Raw genomic sequence first — 19,917 nt, forward strand, 5'->3', positions numbered from 1 at the left:
AGCTGTGTCTTACAGCAAGCTCCAGCAGTTCTGATGGCTCAGCCCCAATTAGAGCCTCCTGTCAATATTGCGATTGCTTCTCCAGTAGACTAATCCATTCATGTTTGTCATATCCACCCAAGCGAGGGAGTTACAAACCAATTATTGGAAATGATTTCTGCTTTGTCCCCTCATCCCCCATAGTGTGTACTGAGAGGGAGATGGGATAGACAGAGAGGAAAGGGGGAAAACGCAGAGAGGGAAGGAGAGAGGGAGGTAAGTGTGTGTGTGGGTATGAAGGAGAGAGGGAGGTAAGTGTGTGTGTGTGGGTATGAAGGAGAGAGGGAGGTAAGTATGTGTGTGGGTATGAAGGAGGGAAAGCCCTAAATGAAGTCATCGCTCTCCTGCCCCTGTCCGTCTTCAGGCAGGAGGTCAGCTCTTGGACTTTCCACCCTGGTGGCCTTGACATGTCTGATCACTGCTCCTGGCTGCCCTCGGAGGAAGGACAACAGGATGAGAAAATGGAGAAAAAAGGTGCCAGCCCCACCTATTTGGATGACACAACTTCCTCTACTTTTCTCCTCTCTAGTGCTCTCCACACCTTTCCCTCTGAAATCCTCTCTAGTCCTCTCCTCCATGGAAAGACCCTGGAAGGTTTCACCCCTGCTGTATAGCTGACTCCTCGTCACACTGAAGACCAATCGATGACCTGCTGGAGGTGTGTGTGTATGTGTGTGTGTGTGGGCTCTTTCGTTTTTAGCACGTCTCACTTTCTGTATCCATATTTAACAGACATGGACACAGAGTACCAGCTATCAAAGAACACCTTCCTTATAGTTTTTTGTCTACATTGAATTGCTTACATGTTGGGTGTTGTTTAGATTCTGTGACCAGGGATCTTCTGTTGAGACTGTAAGGACATTAAGGACTCAGAGCAATTTTGACCAGAGTGGCAGGTGAGTGGCTCTTACTCCTTCGCCCAGATGTGTGTTTGCATGATGTGTGTATGCGTGGGTGAGTGTGTGTGTACATTGTCTTTCAAGGTGAGTACATAACTGTGTCGAGACGCCTAGCTCTACTATGATCACTACACGTCACCCATGCATTCTTGGATCTCTAGAAACTGAAATGAATGCATGCAAACTCAACAAATAAGTAGTCATTTATTATTCATTTAGCATCTTTTATCCAAATCAACGTACTGTAGAAACAGTGCATATAGAACTTCCAGTGGAAGATCAAGGATCATCATCAAGAACATAGTTCTAACAGACTATTAAAAACTACAGTAAAAGTGGTACAGTGTTCAACTTCAACAGATGTTCCAATGGAATTGCATAATAAACCATGGAATTTCTGATGTCATTGTAAGGCATGGCTCTTACATGGTTTCACATCTTATTATTCAACTATAACGTCTAATGTCAGTTTGGAACCCAACAATATCCATGTACACCATTTATACTACTGCAAAAACTGTACTGTATTATTGAAAAGATAAACAGCTCGGTTTATATTTAAAACTGACTTATGTTATTGAAACAAAATACTGGGTGGGTCTTGCTAGGCCAACAGTTTAGTGAACTGTAAACTAAAATAGAAAATGTATATGCGGTGTTCCCTATACTGACATTTCTTTGTAGACAGCCACATGTTTATATGAGACACATTCTTTAAGACACTCAACTTTGTCCCTGTGTACTATTACTGTCCCCAGTACTATTACTCTATAAAGTACATAGAAAAATCTATAGCATCAGATAAAGGCGTTGGGCGGTGGCATAAATAGTTATGCCTCAGGAAGACACTTGGAATGAACTCAACATTGGTTTAAAGTCTGACAACCCTATTTGTCCTTAGGGACCAATTCTAGTCAATATTCGGATGTGCCTGAGATGGATCAAAGAATCTATGTCCTTCACATAAAAAACTGAGTAGTCCTGAATGTGTGTATACACACACACACACACACACACGAGAGAGAGAGCGAGAGAGAGAAAGAGAATTAGATTAAGCCACTTATAAATGCTGTTTGAGGGGCCTGTTTGGGGCCTAAAGGTTTTACTGGTATTTTACATTCATTATAAAATCAAATCTTTTGTAGAATTGTGGAATGTTGTGTTTACTTTTCAGTTCAGTCCATGAATTCAGACTGCTCAGATTCCATTGGTAAAGTTTCATCATCCGAGGGTTGAGGCCTGAAAAAGCGCTCATAGAGAAACAAGTTTTTTTGCGCCACGTTCTCTACTTGACCCAAAAGCTTTGCCTTGCTACCGTCTTCCCTCAAACGCCCCACAAAGCTCTCCAGGACGTCTTCCAAGGAGTGGGCATACTCCATGACATTGCAGCTGGTTTGCAGAGTGTTGTATGTAATGCCGGCTGTGTGCAAGCCGAACACCCTACCTAAAGCATCAAATACCGGGGAGCCAGATGAACCGTGAAAGAAGTAGGAGTTGTAAGTCACAACTCCATGCTCCTGTTCATCCTTATTCACTTTGATCATCAATACAGACTCTATAGACTTTTGTCTGTTCTCCCGAGGAATGATGCATGTGGGATCCAGTCGTTGCACCTCTCCATAGGGGTGTCCGACGAGACAGGCCTCACCTCTCTCTGGAACTGGGCCGTATTTACAGAGAAGACCTGGTGGAAGCTCCCTATCATTGGGCTTCAGGGTCTCCAGGTCTAGCTCCAGTATGGCGTAGTCCAGAGCACGTTTACACGGACCTTGATTGTGCTGGTGGTCTATGAGCTGGTGGTCTATGAGCTCTTTTTTAGCATGAATCTCAAACACATCTTCTCCAGTTGGACGTACATAGTCGAAGATACATTTCACTTCAACAGACAATTGCATTTTAGACCGTGCACATGGGTTTTCAAACAAATGTGCATTGGTCAAGACGTAGTTGTGAAACAGCACAAAACCAGTACCACACGCCAACCCACCAACATCAATTTTGCATACTGATTTGCCAAAGTTGATCAAGTTTTGCAGCCTGAAAACTTCTGAAAATGACTGACTGATCTTGCCAAAATCCTCATTTTTCAGACACATCTGAAGTTTGAGTAAATCATCATCTGTGTTCTCCTCATCTGGTCCATTGCATTGAGAGGTCTCTTGTACTGACATCATTCTGGGGTTTTCAGAAGAACCATCCCTGTTGTTTCCTTCATTCTTCTTCCTGTCCAGGGTGATCTGGAAGTGTCGGCCATCCATACGGTCCACCAGTTGCCTTGTAAAGATGGCAACATTATCTTTGTCCACAAGTTTGCACTTTTCCGTCATCACAATGGCCATAAAGCGGCCATCTCTAGTCAACGCCTCCCTCAGTTTCTCCCCCCTCAGTCCGTAAACGCAGAAGGGGCCGTGTTTTTTAAGCTTTGGATTCTTCAGCAGCTGTTTGCTTGATGTGTTTTTGCCACCTTCTGTATCGATGAGGAATGTGACGTACTTTTCCTTTGGATGAATCTGCGGACGGGTTTCAGCAGCAGTCTCCTCGGTCTTGGAAACTGTCTCTATCTTGAGCGTCTCCCCCTTGTCAATCAGATGGCTTGGGAAATGTGTTGCTATCATTGCATTCTTTAATCCCTGTCTCTTAATAACAAGTTCTTCATTTTTTTGGGTGTGAGATGTCATTGTTTCACTGAGTCCCTCTAACACGGTGCAAGGAGTCGGACAGTAGATTTCATGTGTTGATTTTTCTTTGCCATATTGGTATTTAAAGCAGTTGGACTCTTTCCCCTGGAAGACGATAAACAAGATCAATTATAAATGAACTATGTGCTCCCAAAAAAACACAAACTCAAAAGTTTCGTAATTTAATCTCAGATATTTTAGCCTAGCAGTCCTGTAATCTTTACCTGAAGGTCCAATGCCTTGAACTTGTCCTTAAGAGATTCCTGATTTTTCTTCTGTGCCATCTTATCTTGAGAGCTGTGGTCTATGGGGAAACAGAAAATCTCATTTGATAGGCTATTTATATTACTTTAGCAGATTCTTTTTCCTTCTTCAAAGCAACATACAAATAGTGCATATAGAAAATACAGCAGAATATCAAGGATCAGAAGTGAATAGTTCTAACAGTATTCCAGTGGCCAGTCAAGGCATGTTTTGAATACTAGTCACATCTTTATGTGATCATAATCCTCCTGGGACCTAGCCGTTCATTTACGTCACTGTAGTGGAAATTGGTTTTGACCTGGTGAATTTGCAACCATTCTGACCTTTAAATTAATAAATGTTGTCCAAATGAGAGGAAATATTGGCCTTGAAAACAAACCTACGACCCTGACTAAACTATTTCAGTGAATATAGCGTACGCCTTAAGGGTAGCCTAAATCAATCTTCCCATTGCACTTAAGCGCGAATTCCTCAAATTGTGTTTCAAGTGTAGCCAAAACCCTTGGTAAAGTAATTGGGTCCCCCACTGTGGGTTGCCACCTTCAATACAGAAAAATAAGGGACGCCTGCCCAGCGGGGGCCAAACCCCTCAAGGCCACAACTTAAACCATGTTTTCATAAAAATATTAAGATTGATACATGGATATTATAAAAATATATCTGGTATTAAAATCACTGTGAACAGATGCACTCAGTCTCTATCACAACTCAAGTGGTCATATCGTCATAGCTGACAGCTATGACGATAATAAATACAGGGCAAAAAAGTTTGACAGTGAGACCACAAAAAATTGGCTTTTGGAAGAACTTGTGAGATGTGAACAATATTTTATTAACTTATTTAATTAACATATCTATAACTTATTGACTTAAAATTAAACAAATGCTTTGATACTCAAGTCTATTGGAAAATATATATAGTAGTATTATATTAGTGCAGGAGACTTGCAAAGGATCTTCCATGAACATCATGAACATGATAACATCAGTGGACCAGAAGTAGTAGTGTGCAGTATTGGAGCATGTCAGTTCCAGTTAGTCGCTCTGGATAAGAGCGTCTGCTAAATGACTAAATGGCCACCCTGGGGAATAAATTGCCTTAATAGTCATTTCCGCTGACACTTTCCAGCAAAGTATTTGACTCCTCCCACTCTCGTCGGTACTTATGCATTCACTTTCGTTTCATCTCTGAAACTTTTAGAGCTGGACGCGGGGGACGTGTAACCACGTCCGATAGAGTGGCATTAAAAGGGCGCTGGGATACACGCACACTTGCTGTATGCGCTGCCACCATACCCTTTTCCGCCTTGCTGTCTTTATGTTCTATCTTTCATGGGAATTATATCTCTATTGCTCACTGCCTCGTATGTCATATGTGTCGCATCGAGGAGGCAGGGAGCGCTTCCCTTAGATCATCCACTCCGCCAAAATCAAACCTATTTCCATGTCATGGTTATCAATAAATGCTCAAATCTAATACGTGAGTGTCTTGACTGAAATGCCGCTATACTGATGCGGAAAACACAATCCACCAAAACATAAACAAAGTGATGTAAAACGATGTTTGTTTGATTAGGCTATTATTTTCATTAGCGGTGCGCTATTGAAAATAACGTTCAATAGCCTACAAGATAACGTGCTTACCGTGTACGTGAGGCTTCCTGATCCACATAACAGGCTGCTTTTTTTCCTATAAGAAACAGAGAAGACAGTGACGACAGAGAAGACAGAGAAGAAATGTGGTGACTTAACGTCACCACATTAGCTGGAGTTTTGCAAAAGCGGAGAGTGCAAGCTGTCACCGCCTGCCAATGCTACCTGCCTCCACTCCACGATGTTACAATACAGTTGTCTCGAGTAAACTTGAGTGAACTTCCGTGAAGCAGTAGTTTACTAGCAACACACTTTGGGGCCCATTGGGTGGCGCACTTGGCAAACAAAAGTTTTCCGACAGGCTATTTCATATTTGCACTTACAGCATATTTGGAAATCAGTGGATGTGTTTGTCTTATTGGTAGAACAGTTTAAGTTGTTTAGTGTAGTTGCTAATTCCAAATTAAGCCCATATCATATTATCATAAAATGTAAGGATGTAGGTGTGCGTGTGTGAATATAGGCAAGCTGGCCCTCTGTCCTCACCCACAGCAACAGTGAACTGGGTTAGTGGGGGAGGAGGAATCCCCCTGCTAAGTATCTGTGTGTGTGTGTGTGTGTGTGTGTGTGTGTGTGTGTGTGTTTGAACAGACTAGTTGTGTGCAGGCTTGTCCAACTCAAGATAATGAAGTTTGCAGCTGTATATTGTAATAACAATGAGACAAGGTGTAGACATACTGATACCTGACCGATCTGGGATCTGGGTTAGTGTTTGTATGTGAGACTCAGGGTCCCCTTCTTCTCCTCTTCCACGTACCTCTCCTCTGGAAGCCGTGCTTCTCAGGGTTAGGCATATTATTTCTGTACAGATCACACAGATGTAGGACAGGTTGGTTTTAGGCAGCCTGTAGTATGCCGCCCCGACTCTGCCTGTGGAAGCCAGCGAGGCTGCTGAGGCAACGAGGTGAGGTGCCTCCGCGCCACTACTTAACCCTTGTGCTGCCTTCGGGTCACATGACCCAAAGGTTCATAACGAACCACCGTTGTGTTTACCTAATTTTACCCAATACAAAAACAAATAAAAATAATTTTCTTTTAACCATTGCAATGTGGGGGGTCTGAGACAGCCCGACAGTTAAAAGAAAATGCTTCACTTTGTTTTTGTAGGAGGTAAATTTGTCGCAATACGACGGTGGGTCACAATGACTGATGGGTCAGAATGACCCGAAGATAACACAAGGGTTAATGAGCCGGACATGGGGAGCTCTGAAGGGGGCCGCCCACAGACAGTTTGGGGCTGTCCGTGGTCCTGATGGCTCCCAGGGGACTCAGTGAGGTTGGCGCCATACACACACACAAACTCACTTATACAGTACATAAACACCCACATGTATACACACACACGCTTAAACAGACACAAATCAGACATGTCCATGTTTGCGTGGGTTAATTGGCTAGATAGTTGCTAGGATCGTAAGGTTTCATTTCTTTTAGGTTGATCTACAGCAAACATGCCTCATGCTGTAAAACTGTGTGTGGGTGCGTGTGTGTATATAGAAGAGTGTATGTGTGATATGTGTTCGCTAACTAAACTTTCCCGGTGTGTGTTTTTATAAGTGTGTGTGTATAGGTGTGTTTTGTGTGAATACATGTGTGTCTGTGTATAAGTGTATCTGTGTCTGTATAAGTGGTGTGTTTAAATGTGTGTGTCCACTAGGTGTCTCAGTGTGTTTGCTAACTAAGCATTTCAAGCATTTATATTCTGCTTCCATTGATTGGACAGAAACAAGGCTGCCTCCAGAAATCACTATAATCCTCTTGGATGCAACCCCACCCCCCATCCCCCCCCACACTCACACTTCCACCCACACACACCATATTCACCAGCCATCTCTCAACTCCCTCCATCAATCCCCCTGCCTGCCTTCCTTCCTTCCTACCTCATTCCTTCTCTCCCTACACTCCTGGCACCTCTGTTAACCCAAGAGGGAGAGACTTGGGGAGGTTACAGGAGGGAGAGAGAGAGAGGGAGGGGGGGTTGACAAGAGGAAGAGTGAGAGAAACAGGGTGAAAGAAAGAGAAACAGAGAGAGGGAAGGAAGGAGGAAGAGAGAAAGGGAGGGAGGGATGGAGGGAGGAGGGATTTAATCCTGGTGGATTATGCTGGTCCCAGAGAGTCCATGCAGGAGCCGGATGGTTAGTGTGTTTCAGGACCTGTCCAGCACACCCTCGTCCCGACACCCTTTACCCACGCCATTCACCCCAGCCCGCTCACACCCTGCCCCGGGTCTGGACCACAGAACGGGCCCTAGTACCTCCTGGATCTGCAGAGTCAAGACCTAGGCTGCTGTGTGTGTCCACTCTGCTCTGGAGCGCAGGCTCTGCTCAGGAGAGTGTGTGTGTCCCGTGCCATCGGTTAAAAGTGTTGGATTGTACCTTTAACTGAGGACAGGAAGGGAACATCTGGACTTCCTCTCTTATCTTAGTTTTTTCCCCCATCGGATGTGAAGAAAAGCGAGGGAGCGTGGTGGAGGGATGCGGATGAAGGGATGAGTGAACGAGCGGAGAGAGAGGTAGTCATGGAGTCTGTTGAGAGTGAGAGAACGCGCGCTCGGCTTGCCCGCTCCCAAAACTTCTCGGAAGTCTCTGGAACCTTGCGCAACGGGAGAACGTACTGGAGGTTGGCGTGAGCGAACATGAGAACACTGCACCTAGAACTCTGTTGTTGTTGTGAATACTACTGGGACCCACTCACGTTCTGTCTCTACAGAACAGGAACCGGAGCCCTCGTTACTGGACTGTGTACCAAGGACCTCTGCTTCTGTCGGCCTTAGACACCCTAAAGATCTACACCTCATCGGACTTTATCTCTGTGTAGATCTCCACAGACCGGACCAGAACAGACTGGACCAGACCAAACCAGACCAAACCCGTCTGAGCAGATAGGACAGGACGGGACGGAGGGATGGTGTGCCGGTGTCGGAGTGGTGGTGGAGGCAGGACCGCTGGGCATGCTGGAATGCGGTTGGCAACATTGGTGTGGATCGTCTGTTCTGGTTGGTTCTTCTGGTCTGCACACGCTCAGATGAAGATCCCCCCAGAAACGTGAGTAAAAGGGACACCACTCCCTAACCCTGCTTTGCTAACCCCTCAGCCCTCTTCTCCCCTCCCTTACCCCTCACACCATCCACCCTCGTTCCTCCCCCTCTCCCCCCTCTCTCTACCTCCTATGGCTAGGTTTTATATAAGGTGTGTAACTGATGTCATGCCCATGTTGTGCCAGGAACGATGCCAGCACATAATGTAGAGCATGATCCTCGTTTTGTAGCACACTGACTTAACAGAACTAAATCCCAAAGTCATCTAGCTTCCGGAAGATTCTTGCTATGATAACACTGGTGTCTCCCAAATCCTTTACTCCTTGAGTCGTGTTAGTCTCCACTGGCAGTGATGGGGTATCGCTGCAGATTATTATATCTCTGCATGGTGTTGGAGGGCTGTGACCCCCACCCATCTGGGTGACATGCAGGAGAAAGAGAGAGGAGTGAGTGAGAAAAAGAAAGAGAGGGGAAAGGAGAACAAGGGAAACACGTATAAAGGGAGAGAGAGAGAAAGCAGGAGAGATGGAGGGAGTAGGTGAAAAAGAGAAACATAAGTAAAGAGAAAGAACAGGGCGGGAGATTTAGGAAGAGAGAAACAAATACTTTAGAAAGTATAAATAGTATAAATATATTGTGATACATGCCAAGAAACGAAAAGTACTTGTTTTCGCACCATACTAAATAGACTCCAGTGTGTCCCGAGAAGCCTGGACATACACACGGAGACTGATATAATCAAGTGCATTGCACACAAACACAAACAGATTTTAAAAAGCAAATGACATACAATTAGACACACTCAGTGTCCAGCCAGGTTGTATTTTAGGCCCATGTCCGCTTGTGTGAGAAGCAGATTAGAGCTCAGATCCATGCAAGTTTACCGGGCCACCCCGGAACAGCGGCTCTCTTCCTGGGGACAGATCTGGCAAGGTCTGCCTTAACCACGGTCTTAAACCAATGGACTGACCTGGCCTGGCTTGGCCTGGCCTGGCTTGGCCTGGCGTGGTTCTTCAACCTGATTACCTCTGATGCTCTGTCTTGGTAGCATGCATCGACACCACACCTTGTAATACATGACAAATGTATGCATTTGTCTCTATTAGTTTATCTAGAGTTTGCTTGGGAATGTTCCATGTTTTTAATATATGTATTGTTGTTTTCTGTCAGTTCTACTTGTTGGTGTTTATTTATTCCACATCTGAGTTCCCTCCTCTCTCCCCTGTCCTCAGTGTCCAGCAGTGGGCTGAGTCGTTTGGTAAACAGATACTGGCCCTGTCGACCAAGTACTCTGGAGCACAGCTTCTGCAGAAGGTAGGACACACATAGGCACACAAACACACAGACATGCATACAAATAAACACACTCAGACAGACACATAAGCATATACTCACACATATGCACATACATGAATACACACACACACAGATCTCTGTTAAAGCTGACTAAAATTGTACGTGGGTTTGTGTGTGTGTGTGTCCTGTATGATCATTAAAAGTATGGATATGTAAGTGAGGGGCTCAGAACTTGTTTGGATTATGTGTCCCTACAGTGTGTGTGTGTGTGTGTGTGTGTGTGTGTGTGTGTGTGTGTGTGTGTGTCTTTAACTGAGCAATGTTGGTTAGTAGGACATTTTGCCCTAGGTGTTACTGTACAAGCTCAAGAGGAAGGCTTGGGAAAGTGAGAGAGATAGAGAGGGAAAGCAGTGAAAGAGAGAAGAGAGAGATGATGCACTTACACAGTTTAACTAGAACATGTGGCATCATCAGTGGGGCAAAAGGGGAGGGGCCAGGGCATGACCCTCTCTGATCTCTCAGCCAATAGGAGCCAAGCGTGCTGGCATACGGTTTCCCCAGCTGTACTACACAAGGCTGGAAGACTGGAGCTACTAACAGTGTAGACTGTAATGTTTACACTGTGTACTATACACTACAGACATTACATAGTGTACTTATACACAATACACAAACTGTAGTTTCTAACACTGTAGACCCATCCTGCAGTATCAACATTACACTCTCTACTATGCACACTGTGCTTGTGCATGGGTGGGTCTATGCGTGCTTGTGTGTCTTGACCTCCATAGGTAATTATTGGCCTGGGCTGCTAATTAACAAAAACTATCTGTTCCTTAGCAACCCTCTGGACACACCTGCAGACTCACACCATCTGGTCTCGTTCTCTCACACATATGTACACACACATGTACACACACATGAGCGCGCACACACTCTGACACACACACCCTCACCCACACACACATGATCACACACGGACCCCTTTGCACACACACCAAACAGACACTCACCCTCCCACACACACCTACACCCACACAGAAATCAGAGTAAAGAATGGTGTTTATAGGAAAGATTATGCCTGGGGGTTTTGTTCGGTAGGAACACATTCACCAGCTCTCACTGTCTCTCACTTTTCGCCGCATCCCATTGGTTATCCCTCTCTCTTTCAGACTCTCTGTTCTTTGGATTACGTATATAAACCCAGGTTTAAAAAAACATTTGAAAACATTTTAAGCAGAACATTTCATTCCAGTTTTAACGAAGGGTTTACGGTGTATAGAATGTAAGGTACAGTGATGGTGGGAGGTCATGGTTTGGGGTTGGGGTTGTGTGTGTCCAGACTGTGTGTCCTGTATCCTATGAGTGTGTGTCCTGTATCCTTCATGGTGTGTGTCCTGTGTCCTATGAGTGTGTGTCCTGTGTCCTTCATGGTGTGTCTCCTGGATCCTATGAGTGTGTGTCCTGTGTCCTTCATGGTGTGTGTCCTGGATCCTATGAGTGTGTGTCCTGTGTCCTTCATGGTGTGTGTCCTGGATCCTATGAGTGTGTGTCCTGTGTCCTTCATGGTGTGTGTCCTGGATCCTATGAGTGTGTGTCCTGTGTCCTTCATGGTGTGTGTCCTGTGTCCTTCATGGTGTGTGTCCTGTGTCCTTCATGGTGTGTGTCCTGTGTCCTTCATGGTGTGTGTCCTGTGTCCTTCATGGTGTGTGTCCTGTGTCCTTCATGGTGTGTGTCCTGTGTCCTTCATGGTGTGTGTCCTGTGTCCTTCATGGTGTGTGTCCTGTGTCCTTCATGGTGTGTGTCCTGTGTCCTTCATGGTGTGTGTCCTGTGTCCTTCATGGTGTGTGTCCTGTGTCCTTCATGGTGTGTGTCCTGTGTCCTTCATGGTGTGTGTCCTGTGTCCTTCATGGTGTGTGTCCTGTGTCCTTCATGGTGTGTGTCCTGTGTCCTTCATGGTGTGTGTCCTGTGTCCTTCATGGTGTGTGTCCTGTGTCCTTCATGGTGTGTGTCCTGTGTCCTTCATGGTGTGTGTCCTGTGTCCTTCATGGTGTGTGTCCTGTGTCCTTCATGGTGTGTGTCCTGTGTCCTTCATGGTGTGTGTCCTGTGTCCTTCATGGTGTGTGTCCTGTGTCCTTCATGGTGTGTGTCCTGTGTCCTTCATGGTGTGTGTCCTGTGTCCTTCATGGTGTGTGTCCTGTATCTTGCAGAAATACAAGGACATCCAGGGAGTGGTGAGGATGGAGGAGGTGGATGGAGAAGAGCTGGTGAAAAGCATAGCAGATGAGATGGAGAACATGTTGGGGAGGAAAATGAAGAGTGTGAAGGTGAGGAAGACGCACACACACACACACACACACACACACACACACACACTCACACATACATTTAAGCACACACACATACATTTAGGCACACACACATACAAGCGAGTACACAAGCAATGACACACGCGCACACACACACAAGTAATTCACAGTTCATGTTGACACACTCTATTTAGAAAGCCCCTTTCAAAGATTAGAGTGTGTGTTTGATTAAGTGAGCTGAACCCAGCTTGGTCAACAGTTTGTTGTCTAGTAACCCTAGGAGGAAGGGATATGCATGATGGGGCTTCTGTGCACAGAGAGCATCTGGCTCTAGGGCGGGTCACTGCCCGCCTGTCTTAATGGGATTTCTACTGCCTGTTGTCTTGGTTACAGAACATGATGATGGTAGCAGTTTCCGCTGACCCTAGCTTTGCATTTGCACCTCTGCTTCAGCAGTTCCTAGTTCTGCGTGGTTCACCTCTGTCTGGTGACCATGTCTTTTACATCTGACAATTTAGTATTTCTGCTGATACTATTGTCAGCTGATGTCTGTAGCTGGTGAGATGGTTCACATTTGTGACATCATCTAGAAAGCCCAAGATGTCATCTCTACTAAACCAATAAATACAAAGGGCAGAATGATTGCAGTTAATAGCCCAAAAGCAGTGTCCACTACAGTGACATACATGAACTGCTGGGACTCAGGAGGATTCCGTAAGAATCAATTGAGATATACATTTGACAATTGAATCATTTAGGTGATGCTTTCATCCAAATTGACGTACACATTTTTCTTTTTATAGTAGTATTTCAGACAATTGCAGACAATCAAGAATGACAAGTCCATAGTTGTAAAAGTAACTGTGTGTAGGTGAATTATGGATATCTGTTGATGGTTTATTGTATCTGTGGAAGCTAGCTCCATTGACTGTGTGTGTGTGTGTGTGTTGCTCCTCAGAGGTTGGCTGAATCAGCAGAGGATGCAGATCTTTACCATGATTACAACGCCACTCTTGAGGTCAGTGAATCTGAGCTGTTTCTTTCCTTAACAGAATATATGAAACTCTTTATGGACTACCCTTTCTATAGTTAGAACCCTTTACACGTCCATAACTTTCCAGACAGAACCCTTTGACAACTTCAAACACACCAGAAAACTAATTCTTTTCTGAGCTGGTGTACTTACTGTTATGAGCTGGTATATTTCCTGATCTGAGCTGGTGTACTTCCTGTTCTGAGCTGGTGTACTTCCTGTTCTGAGCTGGTGTACTTCCTGCTCTGAGCTGGTGTACTTCCTGTTCTGAGCTGGTGTACTTCCTCTTCTGAGCTGGTGTACTTCCTGTTCACAGTTTGACTACTACAACTCCATGATGATAAACACTGTAGACGAGGGCGGCAATGCGTTGGATATGGGCTCAGAGTTTCCTCTGGAAGAGAATGAACACTTCAACATGCTTCCTGTCAACACTCTGCAGAGTGACATCCAGGTGCCCACCAATGTGTACAACAAAGGTGGGACACAGGCACACACACACACACACATATAGTTACGTTGATTACACACACAAACACAAAAGAAAAAGTACAAAAATCTTGTTCCTCCTCTGTCTCTCACTCCCTCCCCCCCTCTCATTGTCTTACACCTCCCCCCCCCCTGGTCTCTGTCTGCAGATCCAGGCATTCTGAATGGAGTGTACATGTCAGAGGCCCTGAACGACATCTTCATAGACAACTTCCAAAAGGACCCCACGCTGACCTGGCAATACTTTGGCAGCGCCACTGGTTTCTTCAGGATCTACCCTGGTACACACACAAACACACACACATACACGCACACACATCCAGTCATCAACATTTGGGCTGACTGACAACCCTCACATTGGGATCAGTCTTGCTGAAGATGCAGCTGATTCTACAGGGAGTAGGCAGTCCCCTATGCTGAGTCTGTATCTGGTTTGACAGGGTGTCTGTGGATAAACCGGTTGCTGACTGTCATTGTGGGTCAATAGGCTCATTAGCAACCTGGGTGACTCAGCAGCACCACAGCCAAAGTCTCATCCCTCTCTCCATCCATCCCTCCACCCATCGTCCTTTCCATCTGTCCTTACGTCCCTATCTCTCTCCTCCGTCCGTCCATTCATCCTGTCTTCTGTCCTTCTATCCCTCTCTTCCTCCATCCATCCATCTATCCTTCCATCCCTCCATCCATCATCCCTCCCCTTCTACATTGTATTCATTTTATTCATCGAGCAGTCCTTCCTTTTTTCCATCCTTCCATCTCTCTCTTCCTCCATTCATCAATCCGTACTTCAATCTATCTTTCCATCCCTCCAGTCTTCCATCCATCACTCCTTCCTTCCTTCCATTTGTTTTTGTCTTCCGCCCCAACACCCCCACGTTCATCCATTCCTCCATCCATACTTCCTATACTTCTATCTCTTTTCCCCTCTCCCCCTTCTCCCTTCATCCACCCATTCCTCCTCCCATCCATCCCCTGTAGATGGATGGATGGATTTATCTTCCATTATCACATTTTCTGAATGCTAATCGGAATGACGCACAGACAAGCGGAAGTCATGTGATCTCATTTGATTCAATCACATTCTAATCTGATTTTCTTCAGGAATCCAGTGGACCCCAGACGAGAACGGAGTGGTGACCTTTGACTGCAGGAACAGGAACTGGTGAGAGCCCTCTTTCCCATGACTTCCTGTCCCCTATTTCCTGTTTAGGACACCTAGTCGAGGACGTAACTAGATAATCCTCGGTTGCGATACAGCCAGCCAAACCTAGGAAGGACTGGAGTAGGTGGCGTCTGTATGTATGCTTGTGTGCATGCCGTGTGTGTGTGCAAGTGTGTTTTCCATGTGTACATATGTGTGATGTGTGTCTGTGTCAGTGCAGTCTTGGACATCAGTGGATTCAAGGTGCTCCTGGACTCTCTAGGGCTGATTGCCATAGCAGTGGGACAGGTTTCCATGGCAGCGGGGCAGGTTAAGAGTTCCTGGTTAGGAGGCGTGTCACAGTTGCAGCTTCCAGACGAGGAAGTGATGCGTTTCTGCTCTGGCGTCTGCCAGGGAGCATTGGATAAGGGCCTTTGTTCAGACCACAAGTAAGAGGCCGGGACCGGCACTGAGGCAAGCTGACTAATCTCATCTGTTCTTTCCGTGAGCAAAGGATGAGGGGGAAGGAGGGTGGGGGATGGGGGGGTTAGCGTTTCGCTAGTCAGGGACTTACTGCTGTCACCCTCACCTCCTTGACCTACTAATACCACCCCAGGTGAAATAAGGTGTAACACACACAGAAACATATTCACACACACATGTGCATAGACGATGCTTAGGGCTATTGGGTGAGGAAGGTGGTGCAAGAGAGAAAGAGATGATTGTCCATTTTGTAGGACTCTTTCCTTGTAAATTCAAACTTAACTTACCCAAGTATGTTGCATAACCTGCTTTCTGGAATATCCCCCAGACAGGTTCAATAAAATACATTGAAAATAAAAATAAAATGTTGCAAAAAACGACTTCACTGCTGCATGCACAGCTCTTTCAGTTGGAGTTCGTCATATTTTAAGACCAAATGCAATTCTACACAGCTGAAGACTGATATTTTTTAAACCATGTACACCAAACGGATGTTGTTCACTGAGGGAAATCATTTGTAACCTTTTAACCCATATATTGCTGAGCTTAGTCATAGTGCTTGACCTGGGCGTTGACCGGTGTGTTTGTGTAACCAATGTGCGTGACCTCAAAGCTTGACCGGTGTGCGTGGTCTCACAGGCCAGGCCTCACCCTGTACATAGAGGTCCAGCCTCATCCCTACTCAGATCCAGTTATCCGCATCTCCAGGAAGTCCTAAAGCTCATTAGTGTCCTAAAGAGATTTTCCTGGACAGACTTGTAAGCTGTTATGGCACAGGCTCACTCATGGTCCATTGTCTGTTCTAACCTCTCTCTCTTTCTTTCTCTCTTTATCTATCTCTGTCAGTTCATCACTATCTATCTATTTCTCTCTGTCTCCCTCTCTCATTCTCTGTCGCTGTCTACCTTGTCTGTTGTCTTAGAGATTTGACAGCAATGATGCTGATTCAGGGTCTGAATGTGAACTTCAGAACACTATTGATGGGTTACCTTAATACTCAGAATACTGGGCCTTAGAAATATAATATTCATCACCTAAAGCATTCAAAATGTATATGTGTATGTTTAAAATGTTTGTGTGTGTGTGCACGGGCACATGCACCTGTGTGTGTTTGCGTGTATGTGCTTGCATATGCGTCTGTTTGTGTGTACTAATGTGTGTGTGTGTGTGTGTGTGCGTAGGTACATCCAGGCCGCCACCTCTCCAAAGGACATTGTGATTGTGGTGGACGTAAGTGGCAGCATGAAAGGCCTCAGACTGACCATCGCCAAGCACACCATTAACACCATTCTGGACACACTGGGGGAGAACGACTTTGTCAATGTCATTGCTGTGAGTAGGGGATTAGCACAATGACACACACGTACACAAACACACAGACGTCGCACACACTCACGCACACACACACACTCGGAGTGGCCAGCGGAGAGGCAGGAACACACATACTGTACACAGACACTGGACGGATTATTTTTGTAAATGTACATAGTGTGGATTATGTAGTGGGTAATAATGTGTGTGTACAAATCACACACACGCTACCACACAAAAACACACACACAGACGTTCTCGCTATCTCTCACACACGTTTGTCTGGCTATTCTTGTGGGTCTCACAATAACCCTAACTAAACCTAACCCATTCAAAATCATGTTTTCCTTAACCCTTACCTTAACCCCAAAATCCTAGCCTGGACCCTAAATCATAACCTAACCCTTGCTCCTAACCATAATCCCAAAACTATGTCTAACTCCTAGACCAAATTAATTGTTGTTTTTCTGTTTTCAAATGTTTTGATTTACATTTTATCCATTACGCTTTCATCAAAACAAATTACTGCATATAGACAGTTTCTGACCTGTCACTTTCTCCAACAGTACAGTGACTATGTCCAATACGTGGAACCCTGCTTCAAGGGAATCCTGGTACAGGCTGACCTGGACAATCGAGAGGTAAGCTTACGCTACCGCTAACTAAGCTAATGCTAACCATATTAAAGCTGACTATGCTAGCACAAACTGTACTAGTGATAACAACTCTACGCTATGCTAAGCATGATAAGCATGTTGACTACTCAAGCATTAACCATTTGTGCTAGAGCTATGCTAACCATGCTATTGCTCACCATGCTAATGCTAGCGCCAGTTACTCTAATTGATCTCTTTAAACACTAGGTATTTAACCTATTAGTATTTAGCCGTGAAGCTAGCTAACTTTGACTGCTTAGGCTAGAGGTTAGAGTTACCTGGCTTTCGAGACACGAACACTCTATCTGTCCTTTTGTTTCCCTTATCCCTTCCTTTCTCATCCTCTTCCTCTCTTTCTCTTTCATAATTCCTCTTTATTTTTTTATCTTTATCTCCTCGGCCAACTCTTCTTCTTTCTCTCTTTTTATTTTAATCCCTAACACCATCACCCTCCCCTTAAACCCCCAACCGCGCACACAACTACACTTATACACACAAACACACACCCGTCTTCATTGTGTGTAAGCCACACCTGCTGTGGAGTTTAAGTCTGCTATGCGTGAGAGAGACAGTGTGTGTGTGTGTGTGTGTATGTATGTACATGCTGGTGGCCTACTTTCCCTCCTCTATGCCTCACGGATCAGGTGGGGTCATCTGCATCCGACAGCTTTGCTGTCACATGACCTCCCAGGGAGGCTCACAATTGGCTGCACTGGTAGAGAGGCAGCCGGTGGCAGACAGGGCCTGCAGATGTTAGAACGAAACACACACACACAACCATACACATTTTCTAGTACATTATACAGACATAAGAACTTGGACTGATTGTTTTGAACATCTCTCATGTGTTACTAGCTGGTTGAGAGAATGTTTTTAGTTACATCATCCTCTACAACCAATCAGATTGTGTGACTGTAATCAAAAGATACAGATTCTGTTTAAACCATCCCCCATCACTGCTGTTTCTGATTATAGGGGTCACTCATTAATTTCTTATCTGAGGTGTGTGTGTGTGTATGTGTGTGTGTGTAAGAGAGAGAGAGAGACATAGAGAGACTTCTGTCTCAGGCAATGATCTCAGATTAGCCCTTAATGCTACCGTTTCCAGGTATTACAGTGATCAGTTTCCTGTATGTGTGCTTGTATAGGTGAGGGTCAGTACACCAAGGACTCCTGCAGAGAGAGACAGAGAGAACGGTCTGTTCTAGTGCATGATGTAGTCAATCCTGCTGCCCACACCCAGACCTTGCCCTGGTCTTGTTGTTGTGGGATTAAGCTCTTTCCTGGCATTACCACTGACTCTTACAGGAGCTTTTTGAACTCTGTTCGGTCTATTACTACTATTGTGACCGTTCTAGAACAGTTGTGACAGTTCTAAATCAATATGACAATTCCGAACCCCTCTGACAGTTCTAGAACCATCATGTCAATTATGAACCCCTCTGATAGATCTAGAACCAGTATGACATAAAGTCATTTCTGATCCCTTTGACCTCGGACTGTTTGGTGTTTACAGCACGCTCTCTCCCGCTCTTTCCCTCTCTTTTCTCTCTCTCTCATTGCAGCACTTCAAGCTCCTGGTGGAGGAGCTGCATGTGAAAGGAGAAGGGAAAGTTAAGAAGGCCATGAAGGAGTCCTTCAAAATCCTCAACGCGGTGTGTGGCCTCATCCTGTCTCACCCTGTATCACCCTGTCTCTCTCTATCTCCCCCTGTATCACCCTGTATCACCCTGTCTCTCTCTATCTCCCCCTGTATCACCCTGTATCACCCTGTCTCTCTCTATCTCACCCTGTCTTGCCCTGTATCACCCTGTCTCTCTCTATCTCACCCCAGATCAACCTGTCTCGCCCCAGCTCACCCTTTCTCAGCCTGTCTATCTCTATCTCACTCTGTGTATGTGTGTGTGTGTGCGTGTGTGTGTATGGGAGTCAGATGGCTGAGCGGTTAGGTAATCAGGCTATTAATCAGAAGGTTGCCGGTTCGATTCCGGGCCGTGCGAAATGACGTTGTGTCCTTGGGCAAGGCACTTCATCCTACTTGCCTCGGGGGAATGTGCTTGTACTTACTGTAAGTCTCTCTGGATAAGAGTGTCTGCTAAATGACTAAGTGTAATGTGTGTGTGTGTGTGTGTGTGTGTAGGCTGCAGCTCGTGGACAGGGTAGTCTGTGTAACCAGGCTATCATGCTGATCACTGACGGTGCCATGGAGGATTTTCAAGACGTGTTTAAAGAGTTCAACTGGCCTGACCGCAGAGTAACACAGACACACATGCACACACACATGACATCGTTTCATCTCTGAGCTCAAGCACTACCAACTGACCCTTCTTTTCACGATTTCAGGTCAGAGTATTCACTTATCTGATTGGTCGAGAGATGACCTTCGCCTCCAACACCAAGTGGATCGCTTGCAACAACAAAGGTGAGATGGCACCATTGTGAGTCATCGCTCAGCAGTCTCACTTCCTCTCTCACTTTCCCTCTCCGGGGTTCGATTCAGGGATCTCTGACTCACGCACATAACAACCACCTTTCATAACCACTTTAGCCAGCTATGCCACCAAAAAGATGCAATTTTCCAAAAAACACCATGCATACAAGGGTGTGCTCCTTTGTGCTATTTGCAATT

At 45.4% G+C, this 19,917-nt stretch overlaps 2 protein-coding genes across 4 annotated transcripts in view; one reads left to right on the top strand and one right to left on the bottom strand.

The window, feature by feature from the left end:
• Nucleotides 1-1,141: 1,141 nt before the first annotated feature.
• LOC134037979 (serine protease FAM111A-like) lies at nucleotides 1,142-5,707 on the bottom strand. The gene is made up of 3 exons (XM_062483558.1): nucleotides 5,525-5,707; nucleotides 3,841-3,920; nucleotides 1,142-3,721 (listed from the first exon to the last, which is right to left on the bottom strand). Exons 1-3 carry the CDS (start codon nucleotides 5,550-5,552, stop codon nucleotides 2,114-2,116), a joined length of 1,716 nt encoding a protein of 571 aa, XP_062339542.1. The 5' UTR covers nucleotides 5,553-5,707; the 3' UTR covers nucleotides 1,142-2,113.
• Nucleotides 5,708-7,632: 1,925 nt separating this feature from the next.
• The window catches only part of cacna2d4a (calcium channel, voltage-dependent, alpha 2/delta subunit 4a), an 18,869-nt gene continuing 6,584 nt past the window's right edge, over nucleotides 7,633-19,917 (top strand). For 2 of the 3 annotated variants that reach the window (XM_062483121.1, XM_062483122.1), the window contains exons 1-12: nucleotides 7,633-8,577; nucleotides 9,803-9,884; nucleotides 12,077-12,193; nucleotides 13,134-13,193; nucleotides 13,525-13,687; nucleotides 13,847-13,978; nucleotides 14,799-14,859; nucleotides 16,503-16,653; nucleotides 17,199-17,273; nucleotides 18,854-18,943; nucleotides 19,429-19,542; nucleotides 19,632-19,710. In XM_062483121.1, the coding sequence (XP_062339105.1) occupies nucleotides 8,438-8,577; nucleotides 9,803-9,884; nucleotides 12,077-12,193; nucleotides 13,134-13,193; nucleotides 13,525-13,687; nucleotides 13,847-13,978; nucleotides 14,799-14,859; nucleotides 16,503-16,653; nucleotides 17,199-17,273; nucleotides 18,854-18,943; nucleotides 19,429-19,542; nucleotides 19,632-19,710 (1,264 nt within the window). In that variant the 5' untranslated portion in view covers nucleotides 7,633-8,437. The remainder of the gene's footprint in view (nucleotides 8,578-9,802; nucleotides 9,885-12,076; nucleotides 12,194-13,133; nucleotides 13,194-13,524; nucleotides 13,688-13,846; nucleotides 13,979-14,798; nucleotides 14,860-16,502; nucleotides 16,654-17,198; nucleotides 17,274-18,853; nucleotides 18,944-19,428; nucleotides 19,543-19,631; nucleotides 19,711-19,917) is intronic. The other variant, XM_062483123.1, reaches the window with a different exon arrangement.

The sequence above is a fragment of the Osmerus eperlanus genome, chromosome 17 (genome assembly GCF_963692335.1).
Source record: "Osmerus eperlanus chromosome 17, fOsmEpe2.1, whole genome shotgun sequence".
In the NCBI taxonomy this organism is placed as follows: Eukaryota; Metazoa; Chordata; class Actinopteri; order Osmeriformes; family Osmeridae; genus Osmerus; species Osmerus eperlanus.